Genomic DNA, 21,667 nt, shown 5'->3' with positions numbered 1-21,667 from the left:
TGAATGCAAGAGAAAATGACTCAGGAGATACCAATATAAATCATCTTTTTATAACGAGTTATTGTCTCTACAGAGCTCCCAAGATAGTAGAATTTATATTATTATAATTTCAAGTGCTGTCACTGTTCTTGCAGTTTTCAAGAGGACACACAATCAAGGGCAAATCATTAGAGAGTCTCCTGTTTAATGACTCTAAAGGAGCCTGGCTTGGCTGCTGTTCAGTCCTGAGAGCCAAAAGTCCTGCTCAGTCCTGTTCAGTCTTTTCACAGTACCAGCCACAACTTCAGTGCTTTTAAAGACTTCTTTTTTTGGCATTTTTTCCCCTTGGAATTTTGCTAGAAACGTCAACATTTTCTTACCCAATGTCTCCTTCTGCAGCTCACGGCACCTGCTCTGGAGCTCGTTCCCTTGCTGAAGGGAAGTTTGGAGCTGTTGGGTTTTCAGCTCAACTGTGTCGGCCACCCCTGTCAGGTGTTTGACCTTCTCCTGCAGACATTCGTTCTCCCTCTGGGATTTTGCCAATCTTTGATTCAATTTGGGTATTTCTGAGGAGGAAACAAGAAATTGTAAAAGCTGCTGTCGAATTTACCTTCCCCACTAAAAATATGACACCTGTTTTTAGACTGTAGGACTTCAGTACTCACAGAATCATGGAATGGTTTGGGTTGGGAGGAACCTCAAAACCCATCCTGTCCCACCCCTGCCATGGGCAGGGACACCTTCCACTAGCCCAGGTTGCTCCAAGCCCCATCCAGCCTGGCCTTGGACACTCCAGGGATGGGGCAGCCACAGCTTCTCTGGGCAACCTGTGCCAGGGCCTCCCCACCCTCACAGACAGCAATTCCTTCCCAATATCCCATCTAACCCTCCTCTCTGGCAGTGGGAAGCCATTCCCCCTTGTCCTGTCCCTCCATCCCTTGTCCCCAGTCCCTCTCCAGCTCTCCTGGAGACCCTTTAGGCCCTGCAAGGGGCTCTCAGGTCTCCCTGGAGCCTTCTCCAGGTCAACACCCCCAGCTCTCCCAGCCTGGCTCCAGAGGGGCTCCAGCCCTGGGAACATCATTATTTCTTAAACAATTATGCTACAACTCTTTTGGAAGCGATAGAAATACTTACCAACATTTTAAACACCAGTAATAGACTTACTCTGAGCTGTGATTGCAACACAAAGACTTGGAGACATTTTCACTTGCCTTGTGCCTCCTACTACCAGTTTTTCTCACTGTTTTACACACAGGAGACTGTAGGGTGATGGTATAACATCCTTTTGGGAGCTGCTGGAGGGTCCTGCAGTGTTGCCTCCCAAATGTGTGGAGAGGCTGCACCCCTTCCCTTGGCCAACCTACTGCTTTATTCCTCAGGTCACCTTGAATTCATGAGCAAACCTACACCCAACATGCAGCAACTACTCCCTCCTCCCATGTCTGAGTGAGAACAAGCCATACCCAAATCCAGCTGGTTTTATCTGAGAGGTCTTTGGGATTGAAGGGGCACAGAGCAGCCCACAGGCTGGGAATAACTCCCTTGGCCACACCCTGCTTCCCGCTGGAACAAGGGTGTCCTTCAGGAGCAGAGAGCTGGGCACAATCAGGGGTTGTTTGGGAAGGGTCGTGCCCAGCCCCCAGGCTGGGAACACAAACTGATCCCTGGGCACTGGTTTTGCTCTGCCTCAGACGAGGTTAGTTTTGCTGAAAAGAGTCTGTGGTAGTGTGATTAGGGACTGGAACATCCAGAGCACCCAAAGAGGCCCTGTGCTGACTGCTACAGCTTTAGAGGCCTGGGGATATAATATTTACAGGTGAATTCCTTCCCTTCCAGTTTTTCAGTGTGTGTGAGAGGATGAGTTGCTGTGTCACAGAATTACAGAATATCCTGAGTTGGAAGGGACCTACAAGGATAAGTCCAACTGCTGGCCCTGCACAGGACACCCCAACAACCCCACCACGTGCCTGAGAGCCTTGTCCAACTCCTTGAGCTCTGGGGGTCAGTCTGATCAGGGGTCTAAGGTCCAAAGAAGTAGGTGAGCTGCTGTCATCCTTTCCATCATGCTTCCCATCCTTGGGAGAGGGGAGGTAAGGGCAGGGTGGGTGATGTGCCTCTCCCACACAGAGAGAACTGAGAACTCCAGTGCAAAGCCACAGCTTGAGTGAAACCTGTGTGTGTGGAGCAGCTCAGAAAATGGGGCTTTCTCTGCCATCCCAGCTGCCCAGCAGCCTGTGCTTCCTGTGACACTGCAGGGAATTGGGATGTTTTCAATGATGGCTTTGTTCCCACTGGGAAGGAATCAGGGGGCAGCTGTGCCTGGGGGAAGCAGGCACGAACCCACTGAGTAGCACAGGCAGAGTTGGAGGGTCCTGAGCCCCCAAGGGAGAGTTGGAGGGTCCTGAGCCCCAAATCAGGGGCTCTTCCCTGCTGGAGATGAGCGTGACCAGAAACCCCCTCCTTAGTACTCACTGTTTGTAAGAACAATCAGTGTATCAGTGTCAGTATGTTGGGATTCATGAGTCACCTCCTCTGAGCACAGGAAGGATGGTGTGTCCTGAGGATCCCTCTCTTCCTGTGCTCATTCCCTGCTGAAAAAGGGAATGTGAACGTGTTCCTGCAGACATCTGCAGGCTCAAAGAGAGCCACACATCTCCAAGCTTCTTTTCTGGAGTATTCCCTGGTTTATTTGTGTAATACTCCAAATACACAGAGTTTCTGTACGGAAGCAGGAGTGGTGCCATTCTCACACATCCCTCATCCAACATATCCCACTTGAGCCTGGTGAATATTGTGACTGTGAACATTACACCCATCCTTAAATCCAGCTTTCTAAATCAAAACAGTTTAGTCTCACATATTTTTTTTGGCCTGTGAATGCCATTTAAAAGCTTTTATGTTCTGTTGTTCATGATTAACATATGATAAGATATTAACATACAGTAATTTTTTTGTTTATTTTACTGGTTTTGCAACAAGCTTTTCAGAACATTCAGATTTTGGGACAAAAAATGCTACAGAGGGGCTGCTCTTTCGACCAGTTTTGCTTGGTTAGCTTGAAAACAGTTTCTAAAAGCTCTTATATATGTACTTTAACCAGCCTTGGTTAATGAATGGCAAGTAGGAAATAGTATAAGATATCAAATCTTTTGGTATTTACATCATTTAGTCTCACAGTAAATGGATTTAAGTGTGGAGTAGTTGGGAAAGATTATAGATAATGAAAATATCTGCACCACAGAAAGTGTTTAAACTTTGTATATAAAACATGTACCAACTGCCTTGACAGTGGAGTTAGGCTTGGTCTAACTTGACTGTTGTCAAGATCAATGAAAATATAAGTGATGTAAGTTCTTCATCTAATTAATTTTTACCTTCTCATTGACACTCAACTACCAAAAATTATTTTCTCCTGCCCCAAATTCTTGTAAGATGCTTTACCTGTCAGAGCCTCTTTGCTCACAGTTTTTATCTGCAGAGAAATTTCCTCTTTCATGGCAGCCCAGTTCTCCAGGTTAGTGGAGATGACCTCTTTAATGCTGTCCAGCTCACTTCTGATGAAAGGGAACAGGGAGACAGCCTTGTTCAGAGTTGAGCAATGGTGTTCCAAGGTACTTCTGCAAGAGAGAACACAATACCAGAGGTGTATTTTAAAAATAATTTATATAATAAACTTAGGACTCAGAGGAAACTTGACAACTATTCTTCTGTGATATGATAATTTATACTACGTTACTATATGAAATATGTTGTATTAGGTATTGAATTAGGTATTTATAAGTTTCTCCCTTCTAAATGTTGATTTAGAGCTTTTATGTATAAATGAAGAAAACTAGACAGGCAATTGTACAATCATTTTTTATTGGGAAATCACAGTAATCATGTTTAAATGACTATGGCCAAGTCTATGGTGGGTCTTTATAAACAATATATAAGTAAGAAACAGAGCATTTCCAACACCAGCATTTGGTTTTGGGTTCTTACCTGAGCACCTGGGATTGTTTGTAGGCCGCGTCCTTCTCCTCCTGGAAATACTGCAAATCAGCTTTCACATTTTTAAACTCCTCTTGCTTGGTTTTCAGTTCCATTGTCAGGCTTTTTATTCTAGAGATGCAAATAAAATAATCAGAAAGTCTTATTTGCACTGGTGAACAACCTCTAACTTTTGTTTCAGCTTTAAATTAAATGGAATTGAATCCCAGACTGGTTTGGGTGGGAAGGGACCTTAAAGCCCACCCAGTGCCACCCCCTGCCATGGGCAGGGACACCTTCCACTAGCCCAGCTTGCTCCAACCTGGCCTTGGACACTCCCAGGGGTGGGGCAGCCACAGCTTTTCAAAGGTGATAATCACATCTAACACATCTAACACAACTATCAGTCTCCAAATGGGGAGAATTTGCCCTTGGTTTCACACCCCTGACCATGGAATTGTTTTCATGCTCCCTTCTCCTGGATCTTCAAAGGTGCTTCAGAGCAGCACCTGATGGGTTCTTAAATGACAATGCAGGTGACAATTTTGAGCTTTTTACTTCAAAGTTCACACCAAAAAAGATCTTAAAACTGGTGGCAGGACAAGCTTGCTGTTATCTGGACTCAGCAGCACACTGTGTACCCTCCCTCCTACTAAAAGATGGCCCGTGCAGGTCCCCTCCAACCCAAACCATTCTGTGATTCGCAATTTTTTACACACCTTTTGAAAAGCCGCCCCATGACAAGACACAGGACACCCAAGCAGTGTTTCTTTCACCCCCCTCAGTGCTCACAGGAGAGGAGGAGGAGGGTGGTGTCCCCTGGGAAGCACGGGGAGCTCTCCATCCCTCCCCCAGCTCCGTGCTGGATCAGCCACAGCAAACACAGCCCCAAACGTCGCCCTCGAGCTGTTCTTCACCTCCAACATTTACCTTCTGAACTTTCTCATTACAGCACCTTTTGTTTGCCAAGCCCAGCTATCACAGTGCAAATAAACACAGTTTAAACACTGTTCTTTCAACACCTCGGGAATTATTCCCACGATTGTCATGCAATGAATGGAAGTGCCCAGGAATAAGAGTTGGAGCCAGTTCCCCTCCCGTGGTACCCGTGAAGGAAGGATCCCACAAAGCAGCTCAGCCCCAGCTGCAGTACAGCTGTTGGCTGCAGAAAACCATCCTAAACCAGCCTTCCATCCCCAAAATACAACTCCAGTGACAGGAACTGCTACAAACCGACCCCTTTCGAAGCTTTCAACGCTCACTGTTCATGCAGAGTAAATGATCCATTTCCCTACTGGTGACTCACTGTCACAAGTAAATAAATAGTATTTGAATCAATAAATATTTTACAAACCCAAAGGGTGGCAGAAGCCTTGGCTTCAGTTGTAAAAAGCAGCAGAAAATGAAAATTATTTATAATAAAAAATATATTAAAATTAAGACAAAGCATCAAAGTGCTTTAGTTACTGTTACACACAGATGAGCACATTTGCACCAAAACACAAATTTTAAGAAATATGAGTCCTGATAAAGAAACTTGGATCTGCAGGGCTCTGACAAAATCAGAACTGAACATCTGGGAGTTCAAAAGCAAGTTTTTGGGCTGAAATATGATCACTGGAAAAAAAAAAAAAACTCCAAAAATAATTAAAAATTTGAAGAAATTTCTGATATTACCTTTTTAGGAAAATTTCCCCAGAAGTGGAGGCTGGAGGGCAGAGAATCAATCTGTGTGATTGCGTTTGGGAGCAGAACTGTTCCACTAACAAGGAAATGTCCATCCCCCCTACAGCTACAGAAATTCAAACCTACTTTTGCAGATGAGGAAAAAAGCAGTGATTTAGCACTGAACAATAATAAACCAAAACTTTGGGATCCAGGGAAAACTGGATGCTCATTTTCCATTCTTAGTCTAGAATGGGATATTTGAAGATCTTTCGGTTTAAGAAAGAAACTGGTAAATTATCAGACACATTTTCTTCCTCTTTCCATGGCAGAGCCCTGATATAATAAAAGGGACATTTTCAGCATGTTCTGGTCAGTCCCACACAAAAGCACCCGTGGAAAAGGCAGGACAGTTGCACTCTCCTGGCACCAGGAGGGAGCAAAATAAACATGTTATTTTGGTGCTTTTTAGCACAAAGGAAAAGTTCCATGGATCATTAACTGCTGGCACTGAGAGAATGGTGGGAACACACTGAGCTCATCCTCTGCCCCACAGTTCAGCCGGCAGAATTCACAGCCCATCTCTGCAGCCCGGCTTTCCTGGGGAATACAGGAGGGATCCTGCCCGGGGCGGGAGGGGAATCAGGACCTGGTAACTCCCAGTGCTGACAGGAGAAGAATGGAGGAGAAAATCAAGAAGGAGTTGCAAACACAGTCATTGTCCTAAAGCAATGACAGCAGCAATTACCCTGTTTGTTGGGATTTAGGGCGTCTCTCACAAGTCCAGATCAGAATAAATCATCTTGGTATTCCCTGTGATTCCCAGTGGGACTGGAGGAGCACCAGCATCCCCAGTTGCCTGGAGCCAGCAGGGACAGGAGGCTCAGAGAGCCTGGAACATCCTGCCCCAAAAAAGTTCCACCATGGTATTTTCAGCTCCCTGAAACTGCAGGATCTGCTCAGACCCAACAGCTGCTCATTTTCATTCCAGATGATGCCCAGGGCAGTGGTGGAGTCTCCATCCCTGGAGGTGTTCAGAAAACTTGTGGATGTGGTACCTGAGGACATCTTTAGCATTTAAATGTATTTTACATTTCTTATATTGGATGTGGCAAGAATTACCCAAACTAAATTAACTATCAGAATTAAACTGATTTTAACATGGAATAAGGCTTGAATAGCTAAGTGGAACTAACTACTGGTTAGTTCCCCTTCTTGTTCCCCAATCCCAAAGAACAGGTAACCAATCCCTGCCAAAGCTCCCGTTCCCAGGGGGCTTTCAAGGGTAACCACAGGTACAAACAACAGCAAACCTGAACCTAAAAGGAATATAAAAATGAAACAGTCTGAACTGACAAGAAAGATTAAATCCATTGGTCTCCCAGAGATAAAATTTTAAAAAGGGGATATTTGGCTTCTGGGAGGAATAATTTGTCAGCCTTGCCAGACCCAGAAATGAGGATGGTGAATAGTGACTTAATGCCAACAGCACAAGGTAGTGAGAGAGGCCCAGAATAGTGAAGAGAAGATAAGGAATATTTAGACAAGTTATTTAACAAGGCACAACAGTTGATTTATGGCTGGAGTGGGAGCCTACTGCAAGTATTGCACTTGATTTCAGCAGCTTTTAAATCAAGTCAAGCCTCAGGGGGGGAAAGTGCAGAGATAAAAATTTTTATTAACTGTTCCAGCTTTACTACAAAGAGGCAGCTCAATGAAAATTTCAAGTTTAGCTCTGGCAAATGATCCTCCCCAAGAAGAATGTGCTGTCACTGCATTTGCTCACACACCGAATTCTGCCACCCAGGGTCGTTAAAGGGACAAGGAGCAAACAGCTCTTTAAAAACATGGTGTTAAACCAAAGAAAACGTTGAATATTGGGAAGGGGGGTGGGTGGAGGATGTTCAGTTTAAATGAAAAAAATATTGCAAGAAACATTATGAGCACAGTGATCTACAACATAAACACGTTTTGTTCAAATTTGTGGGAGCTTGTGCTCTAAAATCAATGTGTTATTAGTAATATTAGCAAACACAAGCCTAACTAAATCCCTTAAGAGAAACATTAAATTCTTAACGGTATTTGAGTGATTCTGAAAAACAAAAAAAGCAGGTTTCCAAAGCATTCCAGTCCAATCTCTGGAGCACCTTAACACTCAAAATGCCCATGTCACCAGTTCTGGATCACTTGATGTGAGCAAACATGGAAGGAACACCCCCACTGGGGGTCCCAAAAATCAAAATGGCTGAGCTGGTAATTAAAGTTACAATCTCACTCTTACAAAAAGCTTCTGACAAACAGTTTGATTTAGATGAGCAAGAAATTACCAAGAAGTTTCTGGTGGCCTTGATGTCCCTCTTTATTCCATCAGTTGTCAACTTGGGCAGCTGCACTTTTATAAAGTATCTTTTATTAGTGGACTATAAATATTGTTTATAGTCCTACTGTAATCAAGTAGTGGAATATAATGGTAGATTCCAAAATATGAGGACAGAAAAGGATACACAACCTGTAAGCATGAGCTGAAAGAACACACTTAAAGGTTCTAATCACTGTGCCCTGGAAATCCCACCATGGCTCTGAGGTCTGTCATTCATTACTGGAGTTCTTAAGGGAATTAATTGGAACCTTCACGTATCTGTCTGCAAATATTTGCAGACTCCTGCTCCTGGAGAACAGTGCCACAAGCAGGACCCAAAATGTTCATAATTCCTTTAGTATCAGCCCTTTAGACAGTGAAGCCTGAGCTTCTGAGGGCAACAACACTGGGAATTCTTTCCCAGGTTACTATGAGACAATCAGTCAAACTCACAACTGTGAAACTCCCAGTACTGTGCCATTTCATTTCAAATATTACAATTTGATTACAAGATGACAAGGTGAAATATTTCCAATTTCCCTTTGGGAGTGTGAGCAGGGGAAATACCTCCAAGTGCCTTCTTGGTCTCTCTCTCACTTTAAATGTATGGACTGTTTCTCAACTAGGAAGGAATTTTAGACTTGCTTCCAAGGAATACTGTGAAAGATGATTTCAGTAAAGTATCCCAGTATCATATCATATCACAAAGTATCATAGATGATGCATCTGATAAAAGATTCAATGATCCCCGTGGGTCTGTTCCAACCCTGCATATTCTGTGATCCTGTTATTTGTGTTTTAAACTTCTTTGGGATGAAAGTCCCTAACAAGCTGCAGGGGAATGTCAGCAGAGAAGATGATGAGCTCTGACCTTTCACTTTTGGACTCACTGGCAGCTCGGTAGCGCTCCAGGTCTCGGTACAGGGCCTGTAATTCAGCCTGGAGCCTCTGCTCCCGTTCGATGCTTCCCTCATAAAACTTTATCTCCTTTTCCATTGCTTTGACTTTCTCTTCCATCACCTTAAACTCGTGGAGGATCAGGTAGCTGACCCCGCAGTATTTACACACCGTCTCATCCCGGGACATCTGGAAAGACAGGAAATGGTAAAACTGTTTGTGAGGAACACATTGAACAAAAAAACCCTGAGTGACACTAAGTAACAATAGTAAACCTGAGTCATTTGAACCATTTCATTCTCTAGAACATTTATGATCAGATGATGTTATTGGTTTAACAAATAATAAAGAAAAATTCTGCATTAGAAAATGAACCCAAGCTACAGCAGTGCTTTGCCTTACTGGAAACTTCACAGGATGTATCAAGCCTGGCAATTTAATATGTGGGAACTCCCACTGGAATTCTAAAGTACCTCTGAGCCATGTTTGGTGTATTAATTGAAAATAAAACTCTGTGTTTAACAAAGTTATCTCCTTAATGAATCTGTGATCGCTTGAGCCAGAAAAATGTTATTTCCTGTGGTTTTCTGGCAACTGGTGTCTGAGTGAAGGAGGCAAGAAAAGTGGGGAGTGAACAAAGTGATGTAAGCCAGCAATCTGTACACAAATAATTGCAGTGAGTAAGGGATTAATGAGGATGAGGTAGTGTCCATGGCACTGCAGTGCTGTGGAAAACAGAACCCATTTGTAGGTATGAAACATTCACGGCTGATTACAAACTACAGAGTATGTAACACACAGCTCATGGAAAGACCTTTTATCAACTGAGAAATGTGATTTTCTAAGGGATCAATCATTAATCCTGAAGCAGGGGACACGTAGCACCTGCTCACCAGCACAGAGCCCTGAACTTGACAGGTTTGCCCCTGGCTGGGGGATAAATTCAGCATAAATTCACTGGAGAGGAAGGAGATGGTGAGAATCAAGACTAGGTCAGAGGACACTCAGATACAGCTGAGAGACCCCTCAGAGCAAGGGTAGGAAAAGCTCTTGGCAAACTTGGGAGATATGGAAGATGGACCATGGGTGGCAGCTGGAAGAGCCACTGTATGTCAGAGAGACTCAAACACACTTCAACCTTTCTTCAGTTATTTTTTCTTGCATAATTGCCAACTGCTATAGGGATTCCAACAGTGAATTATCAAAATCAGAGAGGTGAAAAACTGCAAACAGCTGAAGTCAAATTAAGAATCCCTTGTTTCATACAAGAAGAAAAATAGAGATATTTTGAGACACTGGGATAAATGGAAAGAAATCGGACTTAGAGGAAAGAAAGCAGCTTTCAAAAATTATAAATTAAAGGCTCATTATCCCATGATTCAACAATCTTTAGCACTTTAAATATAGTTTGATAAAAATGGTATTTCAGGATGCCCTGGCCAAGCTTTATTTTCCCATTTCTTAAGTGTTGCCCCAGTTTAAAACAACCCTGGTTACAGTTGCTCTGAAGGAGTCGAAAATGCAAGTTTATTTTTCCTGGCAGCTGCAAACTGTGCTTGGAAATATGAAACTGTTATTCAGGATAACTACCATAAAGTTCCAAAGCACTGAAATTACTATATTGAAAAAGGACAAAATGAGCTGCTTTAGGGAGCACAGGAGGGGTTTCTTATCCCAGAGAGAACATGGTGCTCTTGTGCTGCCCTGCAAATAAACAGTGCTTGGAATTTCACTGGGTTCTGGGACTGAAAACAACTCAAAATCATCGGGGGCCTGACCTGCAAATGCTCTGTGCAAGTACTAAACCTTCCTAATTTTTACATTTTTTGTTATTGAACTTCAAAATAAATGAAGTCATGGAACAAACAAATATTATCTCTCTGGGCTCAGCTGGAAGTGGGTCCTGTCCTCCTTCACACCCATTCCTCAGGTGAAGTAAAAACCTGGAAGGATTCCAGAGCAGGTTGCATTTTTCAAGTATTTGCTACATAGTCAAAAAAATAACAGGAAAGGAAATTCTACCTTAATCAGGACCTTGCTCTGTACATTCATAATTACCCTGCAAGCACTGCAATACACACAAGTCTGTAGAAAACAAATTTTCCTTAGTTCTTACACTTACAAACAACCTTTTCTGGAATAATCTGATTGCTGAGTAACCACTAAGAATGTGTGCTAAATACCCAGTGATTTATGTTTTCAGATTCCATATTTCACTGTTTCCATTTGATCAAAACACAGCGGTCTTCTTAACTCAAAGGAGAAAAAAAAAAAATCAGGGGAAAAACACTTTGGAATGAATAGAAAAGGAAACTATCAGAGCTCTGAGTAGGAGCTCTTGTATTTCCTGAGCAGTGAGGGGAAGCAGTGAAAAAATCTATGAGGAATTAAACAAACAAACTCACTGAGGACAAAGTGCTTGAAATAGGAAGATATTTATCCACAGGATTTTGAGCCACAGTTGTGACACACGTTACACCAGGTGCTTTAAAGCATCTGCACTTGGGTTTAGAAGCACTGATATTATTCTATGGTTACAAAGATTTCTTTAGATACCAAGGCCAATGGAAAGCTGAGCCAAGAGGGATAATCACTCAAATTACATCTGTCTGACTCGGTTCCATCTGTAGAACGTAAGTTATAAGGGAAAAAAGGAAAAAAAATTGGTGGTCTGGACCATTTTTAGCCTTTTGAGTGAGGAGACAGGAACTGATACCATTTCAAGTTGACCAAGCAGCTCCAGGGTGTGTCAGCCCGTGCACCACTTCTGCTCTGATATTGCAGATCCACCCACAGGAATCACCCCAGTGAAGAGCTGAGCTCGTGTTCAAAGAAAAACGAGCTCCTTTCTCACTTAGCAGGGCTTTGGGAATACAGCATCCAGCATGTGGAATTGTTTGGTGTGGAAAAGCCCTATCAGAGCATGGAGTCCAACCATCCCCCAGCACTGCCAAGGCCACCAGTGACCATGTCCCCAAGTGCCACACCCACACCTTTTTGGAACCCTCCCAGCTTGGGGACTCCACCACTTTGTGGGCAGCTGTGCCAGGGCTGGACAGCCCTTCTAGTGAAGAAACTCCTGGCAACACCCAGTGTTCCTCAGCCATGTAATGCTGCAGTGACAGCTCTTGCTCCTTGGTGGATCTGGCAGGACTGACATTGTTCCAGCAAGGACTGGCCAAATAACAAATATCTCTGTATTTGTCCAAACTAAACTTGTAGCTGAATCCATAAAACTCAAGGAAAAAAAAATCATTATGCTGCAGCTGAGTGCTCTTAAATTATTTCTGTATGTTGTTTTATTCTACCTTATTATCCAATTTTACTTTCCTTTTTGTTTCACTCCTCCTCTCCCACACCACTTTGATGTCCCTCTCCTGCCAAACCAGCCAATCTCTATTACACAAAAAGAAATCATGACTCAAACCACACCATTGATTTTCTAGGAGTCTTCTGCTGGAAGAGTTATCTGATTGAAACTGATATTGGCTCTAGTCAAAGAAAGATTCTTAAGAGTCCCAGAAATAACTTCACTTCTTTTAAAAGAAAAAAGTGTATTTTGAGCCAAGTTTTCAGTCAGCATCTACCCAAAAAGCAATCCAGCTGGTACTGCTGGGCCATGCTACAAACAGAATTATTAGCTCCACTTCCATAAAATCACAGTTGCAAAAAACAAATCCCAGTGCTTGCTCTGAATACATATGAACAGAGTAGAAACAGGCTTGGAGTGAAACCAGAACGTGGCTTCATTCAAAACATGCCCTGAAATAATCAGTTTGTCACGGCAGGAAATAACACTCAGATTTCAGGTAGCTTGGATTTTTTCCTGCCTGTGAGGAAATCAGACTAATGAATCATAAAAGGCTGGAGTGCCCTGCTGGGAGCTGATCCCACTCACCCAAGCCCTGCAAATGCACAACACGTGTCCCCAGCCCGGGCAGACCTTCCCGGGGATCCGGAGCTCTGCCGGGATGTGTCACAGCACCTTCCAGCTGGAAGGGAACCACAAAGCATTGCATGACAAAACACACCAGACAAAGGGTAATTTGGCAGCTTTTCCCAAATTAACAGGTAACATTTCACTGTTGGGAGGACACAGGCTGGCACAGGGTGTCCAGAGAAGCTGTGGCTGCCCCATCCCTGGAAGTGTCCAAGGCCAGGTTGGATGGGGCTTGGAGCAACCTGGGACAGTGGAAGGTGTCCCTGCTCATGGCAGGGGTGGCACTGGGTGGGCTTTGAGGTCCCTTCCAACCCAAACTGTTCCAGGATTTTCTGACATTTCCAAAGCACCTCACAGTCACTCAGAAAACTCCCAGAGCAGGAGCCTCACATCCCAGTGACACACAAACATTAGAAATTCTAGAGCCAAGTGCTGAAACCCTCAGTGGAACAACTTGGGAACATCATCCCCAGAAGAATTCACAAGGTGGGTGCCAAGAGGACACTGAAAAGGGCTCTGCCATTCTAGCACACTTATCTAGAGGGCACAAATTGAAATGATCTGCTTTTAAATGCCTGCTGGTACCAATATTGTACATCCTGAGCACGTTGTTCCCTCCCACCCAGCGAGTCTTGGTGGATGGGAGAGACTCTAGCTTACTAACACAGCTGGGACTACGTGTTCCAGAACCCATTAAAAACAAATAACCCTGTTCAAAGAGAGCAAGAAAAGTGAAAGATAACGTAATGTGCTCATAAAGATCCCATAATGGGTCCAATCTATGGCAGACGTGGGAAGTGTGATGTGTAAGCACTGCTGCTCATGGTGTACATGGTATTTGTGGGCAGCCAGACACCACAGAACGTTCTGTACCCACGTGGAACAGCCTCAGAGTTCCTGCCCTGCCCCATCTCCTGAGCTCCTGGGGTGACAGAACGGCTAATCTCGAAGGGTATCCTGTGCCTCATTAATTTTTAGGATTTACGCCAGCAAAGATCATTTATTTGCCAAATAAAATATGAAATTAAATATAACTTTTTGTTTGAGGACTTGGGGTCATTTGGTTGCTGTTCTGTTTCCTGTTTCAAAGCTGCACCTTCCCATCAACTTCCACAGACTTGACAACAGCAGAACCTTAATTAAAGTTCACCAGCATGAAAAAGGTTCCTCTACCACCAAGGTGAAATATGAAAGTCTTGAGGAGAAATTAAACCAAACAAACAAACCAAAACACCAACCAAACAGCAAAACCAGAACTCCCCTACAACACACATCCACGACACTGGAGTGAAGGAAGCACTAACTCCTTCTGTCCCCTCCTGGGCTGAGGCTGATGGCAGAAAATCTAAGACACGTAAATACATCACAATTAGGCATTACAAGCCAGTGATGTAGATCTGTACCAACAATTAGTTTCTAAGAAGTATGCAGCTGTAAATACAAAAAAAAAAAAATATCCTGTAGGCTTTAATACTGGGCATGTGGATGTTTAGCTGTTGATCTTTTTTTCACCCATCTTGCAATGAATTTGGTGAGAAAGAGCTGTGAGAGCAGTAGAAGGAACGAGAAAGAGAGCAAAGCATGTACAATTTTTACATGATTCTCTAAGGCAGAATTGGTCAGAACATGAAGAACCAAAGTCCCTTCACATCTATTGCTTCATTAACAAGATACCAAGAAATCTCCTTCCCTCTAGATTAAAACTTCCTTTAAAATTTAATAAACAGTCTTGATAAGCAGCTTGTGGAGCTCCATCTACCAGGAACACGAGGGAGAGGGATGATGAGGGCTCTGCTCTGCATCCTTCTTCCCTTGGCAGTACAACCCAACCTCCAGCAAACCAGCCCAAACCAACTCCCAGGAAGGGAATATTCTCCACTCTGAGGCTGAAATCCCTGTGCTTGACAGGCTCCCTCCACACACACATGTTCCCTCGGCCTGCAAGCTGCATGTTGGGAGCATGTGCTCCCTTTGGCAGAGCAAAGCACAGCTGGCACCAGCTCTGCTTGGAGCAATCCGAGAGATTCCAGAAGAGAGGCTGCAAAATCCAACAGCAGAGAACGCGAAGGGAATGGGAACACGTGCACATAAAAGATGGGAGATACAAGGACAGGAAATTGTGCAAATGGTTTGTAATCAGGGCCTGTACCTTGTAACTGCAGTGCAGCTACAACGCCAGGGGCTGAGCGAGGCATGAGCAGCACCAAAGGATGTGTAAAACCCCAGCACTCTCTGATCCCAAAATCCGGGGCTGTCGTTGCCTTGGAGCTCACATATCCCACACGGAGTGGAGGGTAGGATGGGACAGGACCATAAACCTGTTCTTGTACCAATCCAGAAGTTCTGTGTCTTCCCATCAGATGTTTTTGTTAACCACACCCCCAGAAGTGGAGGGAGCTGGAAGGACTCCCTGCCCCATCCTCTACTCCGAGGGAAAAGTTTGCCCCCACAGTCCCACTGGAAGAATTCCAACACAACTCCCAGGGTGAGCTGTTCCAGTTCCACAGCATTCAACCAAAGCACATCCAGAAAGGTGAGGAAAAGCCTAATTTGCACCTGGAAATGAACCACAATCTCCCTACACGTGCAAACACTGTTGCTCAGGTATTCCGCAGAATGAGCAAACCCAGCTCATCATCCTTTCACAGAAACACGAGGTTTTTAAGCTCTTTACTACTTTTGCTCTTTTCTAAATTCCCATCAGTCATATTACTTGTTTTACAGCAGCTCAGAACTGAAACCTCAACAGCCCTGAGGAGAGGATAACAAAGGCCCAAGTTTCACATGCAATTCCTATTACAACTACTAACATTACAATTATCAATATACTGCAACTATTAATATATTACAACATATTAGGAGCCTCTTTCTTGGTAACATCCCTCTGCTAATATTATTCTCCTTATGACCTGATTACAGACCTCAGTGTTGTCTGACAAGTGACAAGGAGGTTACTATGGATTTTGCATTGATGCATTGGACTCACTTTTATAAAATATGTCTTATTCTTACTAAGAATATGGAGTTCAGTGGTGTTCCCAGGGTGCTCCCAACCCCTCCCAGACTGGCACCAGCATATTCCTCATCATAATCCAAGATCCTGGCTCAGTGATAACCAGCAGACACAGACACTGCTGCTGACAGAATTAATGTCACTGCTTTTCTGTTCCTGCTTCCTCCCTGTGCTAGGGTATGCCTGGCACACGGATCAGGAACCGGCTCAGGAACTGATCCAAATCAGACACCGACAGCAAAAGTGCCACCAAACTGCAGCTTGAAGTCATTAAAGAAATATTGAGCAGTAACTAGATCCAGAACAATTCTCTCCTCCAGCACTCTGGCATGACTGTTTCTCTGAGGAGCCTGCACTGACTTTTGCTCACCACCTTATCCTGCCGATGCTTAAAAACTAATTTCTAAATCAACAAACATATTGGGATCTTTCCTGCTACCAAAACAGCTGCTCATGAGTCTCTAAGCATCCCAGGTTCTTCTCCTCCCCTTGTTTTAAGGGCAAATATTTCTTTTCCCTTCCATTGTCTATCTTACCCACCCTTGAATTCTCAGAAATCATCTCAGAAATTGTCTCAGTTTCCTGGACTACTCCAGGGAGGATTTCTCCAGCCTGAGTACACAAAGCTTTTAAATGACTTGTTAATTATGAGATGCAGACCAAGAAATGAGGACAGCTGGGTGTTTTATTGCTGAAGTAAAAACCCGATAGTGTTACAAGAAGTGACTCGTGTTCCACTTGAGTGGAGCCTCCTCCTAAATGAACCCACACAGACAGCAGCACTGTAACACTGGCAATAATCTGCCTGCCAAACAAAAGAACACACCAAGAGCAGATCCCCAGGAAGATGAAGGGGAATGTTCTGTTCCCGTTTGTGTTGATACTCCTTTGGAACATGTTATGCCCTCAGTCATTCCAAACTCACGGCAGCAAAACATGCCATAACAGGGGAAAATGTGGACTCACCTGGAGGAACAACACTGGGACAGAGAGAGGTGTTCTCTGGGACTCACCTGGAGGGACAACACTGGGACAGAGAGAGGTGTTCCTGAGACTCACCTGGAGTGATTGAGGTGTTCCTGAGACTCACCTGGAGTGAAAGCACCAGGACAGAGGGAGGTGTTCTCTGGGACTCACCTGCAGTGACTGAGGTGTTCGTGAGACTCACCTGGAGCGATTGAGGTGTTCCTGAGCCTCACCCGGAGGGACAGAGGTGTTCTCTGGGCCTCACCTGCAGTGACAACACCATGGCAGACCAAGGTGTTCCTCTGCAGGGCTCCCACAGAATTAGTGTCATTCCACTGCACAGAGAGTGATGACACCCAACACCCCCCCTAACTCAGGACCACCATGTACCAGACAATGCACCAGTGCCCCCAAGCCAGTGAAACACCCCTGAATTCCCGCGGGAGCTGCTCTCCAAACGTCGGGGGGGTTTTGCCATCTCCACAGCTCGTACCTTGCGGATCTCCTCGGGCAGCGCGTGGACGGGGACGTGCCGCTCCATGTGCTGCCGCAGGCCCCGCGGCGGGGTCCGGGAGCTGCCGGGGCCGGGGGGCTCGGGGCGGGCCGGGGGCCCGTGCGGGGGGACCCGTGAGGGGCGGGGGGAGCGCGGCGGGGGGGGCGCGGCCGCCGCCGCCATCTTGTCACCGCGGCGTCCCCGTAACCGCGGCAACGGCGCGTGCGCGGCACGGCGGGCGTGAGGTGAGGGGGGCGAGCCCGGACACCCCAAATTCGGCACTGACACCCCAAATCCAGCCCGGACACCCCAAATTCGGCACTGAGACCCCAAATTCGGCACTGATACCCCAAATCCAGCCCGGGCACCCCAAATTCGGCACTGACACCCCAAATCCAGCCCGGGCACCCCAAATTCGGCACTGACACCCCAAATTCGGCACTGAGACCCCAAATTCGGCACTGACACCCCAAATCCAGCCCGGGCACCCCAAATTCGGCACTGACACCCCAAATTCGGCACTGACACCCCAAATTCGGCACTGAGACCCCAAATCCAGCCCGGGTACCCCAAATTCGGCACTGACACCCCAAATCCAGCCCGGGCACCCCAAATTCGGCACTGACACCCCAAATCCAACCCGGACACCCCAAATTCGGCACTGACACCCCAAATCCAGCACGGACACCCCAAATTCGGCACTGAGGCCCCAAATCCAGCCCGGACACCCCAAATCCAGCTCTGACGCCCCAAATTTGGCATTTAGGCACCAAATCCAGCCCGGACACCCCAAATCCAGCCCGGACACCCCAAATTCGGCACTGACACCCCAAATCCAGCCAGGACACCCCAAATTCGGCACTGACACCTCAAATCCAGCCCTGACACCCCAGAGACAGCCTGGACACCCCAAATTCAGCCCTGACACCCTGAAACCAGCTCTGACATCCAAAATCCATCCCTGACACCCCAAAGCTGGTCACGGCACCTCAAAGACCCCCCAGACACTCCACACCTGGCCCTGACACCTCACCTTTGACCATGACATGCCAAATTTGGCCCTGCCACCGCAAACTTGGCCAAGCCACCCCTGACATGCCAAAGCCACCCCTGACACCCCACAACCTTCCATGACACCTCAAATTCAGCACTGACATCCTAAACCTGGCCCTGCCACTCCAAAAACACCCCTAACACCCCAAAGCCAGCTCTGCCACCCCAAATTCAGCCCTGTCACCCCAAAGTGGCCCTGCCACCCCAAATTAATCCCTGGCTCCCCACATTTAGCCCTGCCACCCCAAATTAGTCCCTGACATCCCAAATCCAGCCCTGACACCCTAAAGCCATCCCTGAAACCCCAAAGACATCTCTGACATGCCAAAGCCACCCCTGACATCCCAAATTCAGTCCTGACACCCCAAAGTCCCCTGTGACACTCCACAGCCATCCCTGAGCCCCCAAATTCGGCCCCAAGACCCCAAATTCATCCATGCCACCAGGGTCATCCGCGTGTCACACCCGAGGCACGAGCTCAACCTCGGGATGAACCGCCCGTGCGCCGCCAGCTCCCGATGGGATCCACTGGAGCACGGCCGTAAAAATGAATAAATCAGGGAGAGATGGGAGGGAGAGGCGGGAGCTTGCAGTGGGATTCATTCCACATTCTGCCCTTCTTTCCATTGCTGGTGGGCTCCTGTTTCCTTCACAACCAAGCTGCTGTTAGGGCTCAGCCTTATGGCACAGCAGGGACCATCTGCTCCGTCCCCAAATTTCCAGCCTGCCCAAAGCAATTCCTCCATCCCCAAAGTAACTCCTACACCCCCAAAGCAAATTTTACACTCCCAAAGCAATTCCTCTATCCCCAAAGCATTTTCTGTACATCCAAGGCAATTCCTATACACCCAACTCATTCCCTAGGTGCTTAAAGTATTCCTTACAAGCCTTAGACAAAATGATGCATCCGCAAAACCACAGTTTAGGGATACCCACGAAAAACTGAGAACAGGCCATGGCAAAAAAACGGGGTGACCTTGATTTAATTTATGCACGACTCGGTCACAGCTGTGAAGGTTCAGTGTCTAGGGTAAAGCATCAGTAAGGTTGGAGGATGAAGAGGGGGAAAACAGGGGTTGCACTGAAGAAAGTAGTAAATTTTAGAGGAGAAAAGGAAAAATTTATTGGAAAAAAAAGGGAAGTTGCATGAGTAGGGGGTTGAAGAACATAGTGACTTTTACTGGAAGAAAAAGGGGGAATTTCTTGAGTAGGGGCGTTGGATTGAAAAAAATTGTGAATTTTATGGGGGGGAAAAAGGAAAATTTTACCGGAATAAAAGGAAAATTGCATGAGTAGGGGGTTGGAATGAAGAAAATTGAGTTTTAGTGGGAGAAAAAGCAGAATTGCATGAATGAGGGGGTTGTTCAAAGGTGGTGGTGAATCTTAGGGGGGAAAGGAAAATTTTACCAGAATAAAAGGAAAATTGCATCAGTGGGGGGTTCAATTGAAGAAAATAGTGAGTTTTAGGGAGAAAAAAAAGGCAAATTGGATGAGAAGGTGCTGTCACAACAGAGGGATGCGAAATCGGGGGGGGGGGGTTGAGGGAGGGAAAATTTCACTGGCACAAAAGGAAAACTGCAGGCGTAGGGGGTCGGATTGGTGGAAATTGTGTCTGAGTAGGGGGTTGGATTGATGAAGGCGGTGAGTTTTAGGGGGGGAAGAGGCAAATCGTGTGAGGAGGTGCTGCGGCAGGAGGGCTGCGGGGGCGGGCTCGGAGAGCAGTGCCCCGCTCGCCCCCCCGGGCTCCGTGCCACGCGTGTCCCCGGCGGTCCCTCGCGTGTGTCGCCGCCGTGCCCCGTCCCACGTTGCGTGCCGAGCTCCGAGCCTCGCTAATCCCCGCCTTGGCAGCCGCGGCCGCCTCCTGCCCCGCTCCCCCGCCTGCATTAACCTCTTCGTGCTCCCCCGGCAGGCCGTGTCTGTGTGTCTGTGTGTGTGTGTTGCGTGTGAAGGGCGGCTCGCCCCCCGCGGGGGTCATTAATTAAGCTGTGCATTAATAGGAGCTGGCGAGGGCCCGCCTTTGATGGCGCGGGGTCTGCAGCGGGCTCCGGCAGCGCCTTGCCGGCATCTGTTCCCGCCGTGCGTGATGGCGGCGGCGGGGGGGGCGCGGGCGGGGCGCCCGGCGGCTCTCACGCGATGGCGGGGCTGACGTGCCGGGGAAGGGTGTCGTGAGGCGCGGCCATGAGATCAGCGGATCACCGCGGGCTGGCGGCGGGGGAGGGAAGGGGGAAGGCAGGCGGCAGGCACGCAGCGGCCGGGGATGGAGGGAGGGAGAGAGGAGGGGGAGATGGAGGGAGGGAGCGGTGGCTGCTGCATCCCAGCCCCCCCGGCCGTGCCCGCTGAGGGGGGACTGAAGGGAGGCTTGGGCAGAGGGACCTGAGGGGATCCAGTCCTGGGGGTGCCCAGTTCTTAGGGGGGCTGAAAGGGAGCCTGGCAAGAGGAACCTGAGGAGATCTGATCCTGGGGTGACTCTACTTGAGGGGCCCGAGAGAGCCTCTGCTGGGGGAGTGGATAAGGGGATCGAGTCCTGGGGGACTGAGGGGAGTCTGTCCCAGAGGGACCAGCTGAGGGGATCCATTACCGGGGGGGGTTCTGTGCTTGGACGGGCTGGGGGGAGTCTGTGCTGGGGGGAGGTGAAGAGGATCCAGTCCTGGAGTGGGGGTAAGGGGATCCAGTCCTGGGGAAAATGGAGGCGATCCTGTTTTTGGGGAGCTGAGGGGAGCTTGGACAGAGGGGATGCTGTCCTTTGGGAAGGTTGAGAGGAGCCTGAATCCTGGGGGAAATGGAGGTGATCCTGTGCTTGGGGAGGCTGAAGGGGGGCTTGTCCCAGAGGGACCTGAGGGGATCCAGTACTGGAGGAATCATGTTCTTAGGGAGGCTGAAGGGGAGTGGATGAGGGGATCCAGTCCTGCAGGGACTGAGGGGAGCCTGTGCTGGGGAAGTGAAGGGGATCCAGTCCTGGGGAAATGGAGGAGATCCTGTTCTTGGGGAGCTGAGGGGAGCTTGGACAGAGAGGAGCCTCTGATGGGGGGCTGAGGGGATCCTGTCCTTGGGAAAGGCTGAGGGAAGCCTGTCCTGGGGAGTGGATGAGGGGATCCAGTCCTGGGGGGGGTGAGGGGAGCCTGTGCTTGAAAGGGTGTGGGGTGAAGGGGTCCAGTCCTGGGAAGAGTGGACACCACACACCCTGTCCTTTGGGGGACTGAGGGAGCCTGTGCTGGGGGAACTGAGGGAAGCCTGTCCTTGGAGTATAGAGGAGGGAATCCAGTCCTGAGGAGTCTTGATGAGAGTCTGTCCTTGAGGGGGCTGAAGGGAGCCTGTCCTGGGAGTCTGAGG

The 21,667-nt window shown here is 47.3% G+C and overlaps 1 protein-coding gene across 1 annotated transcript in view; it reads right to left on the bottom strand.

Moving 5' to 3' along the window:
- LEKR1 (leucine, glutamate and lysine rich 1) overlaps window positions 1-17,485 on the bottom strand; it is a 34,494-nt gene extending 17,009 nt beyond the window's left edge. The window contains exons 1-5 of the mRNA XM_064665707.1: window positions 17,285-17,485; window positions 8,847-9,061; window positions 3,964-4,083; window positions 3,421-3,596; window positions 360-545 (exon numbers count right to left, since the gene is read on the bottom strand). Of these exons, the coding sequence (XP_064521777.1) occupies window positions 360-545; window positions 3,421-3,596; window positions 3,964-4,083; window positions 8,847-9,061; window positions 17,285-17,467 (880 nt within the window). The 5' untranslated portion in view covers window positions 17,468-17,485. The remainder of the gene's footprint in view (window positions 1-359; window positions 546-3,420; window positions 3,597-3,963; window positions 4,084-8,846; window positions 9,062-17,284) is intronic.
- Between the last annotated feature and the right edge of the window lie 4,182 nt (window positions 17,486-21,667).

This window comes from Pseudopipra pipra, chromosome 10, assembly GCF_036250125.1.
Source record: "Pseudopipra pipra isolate bDixPip1 chromosome 10, bDixPip1.hap1, whole genome shotgun sequence".
Classification (NCBI taxonomy): Eukaryota; Metazoa; Chordata; class Aves; order Passeriformes; family Pipridae; genus Pseudopipra; species Pseudopipra pipra.
Note: the sequence above shows the minus strand (reverse complement) of the source record. Positions and strands in the feature narration are given on the sequence as shown.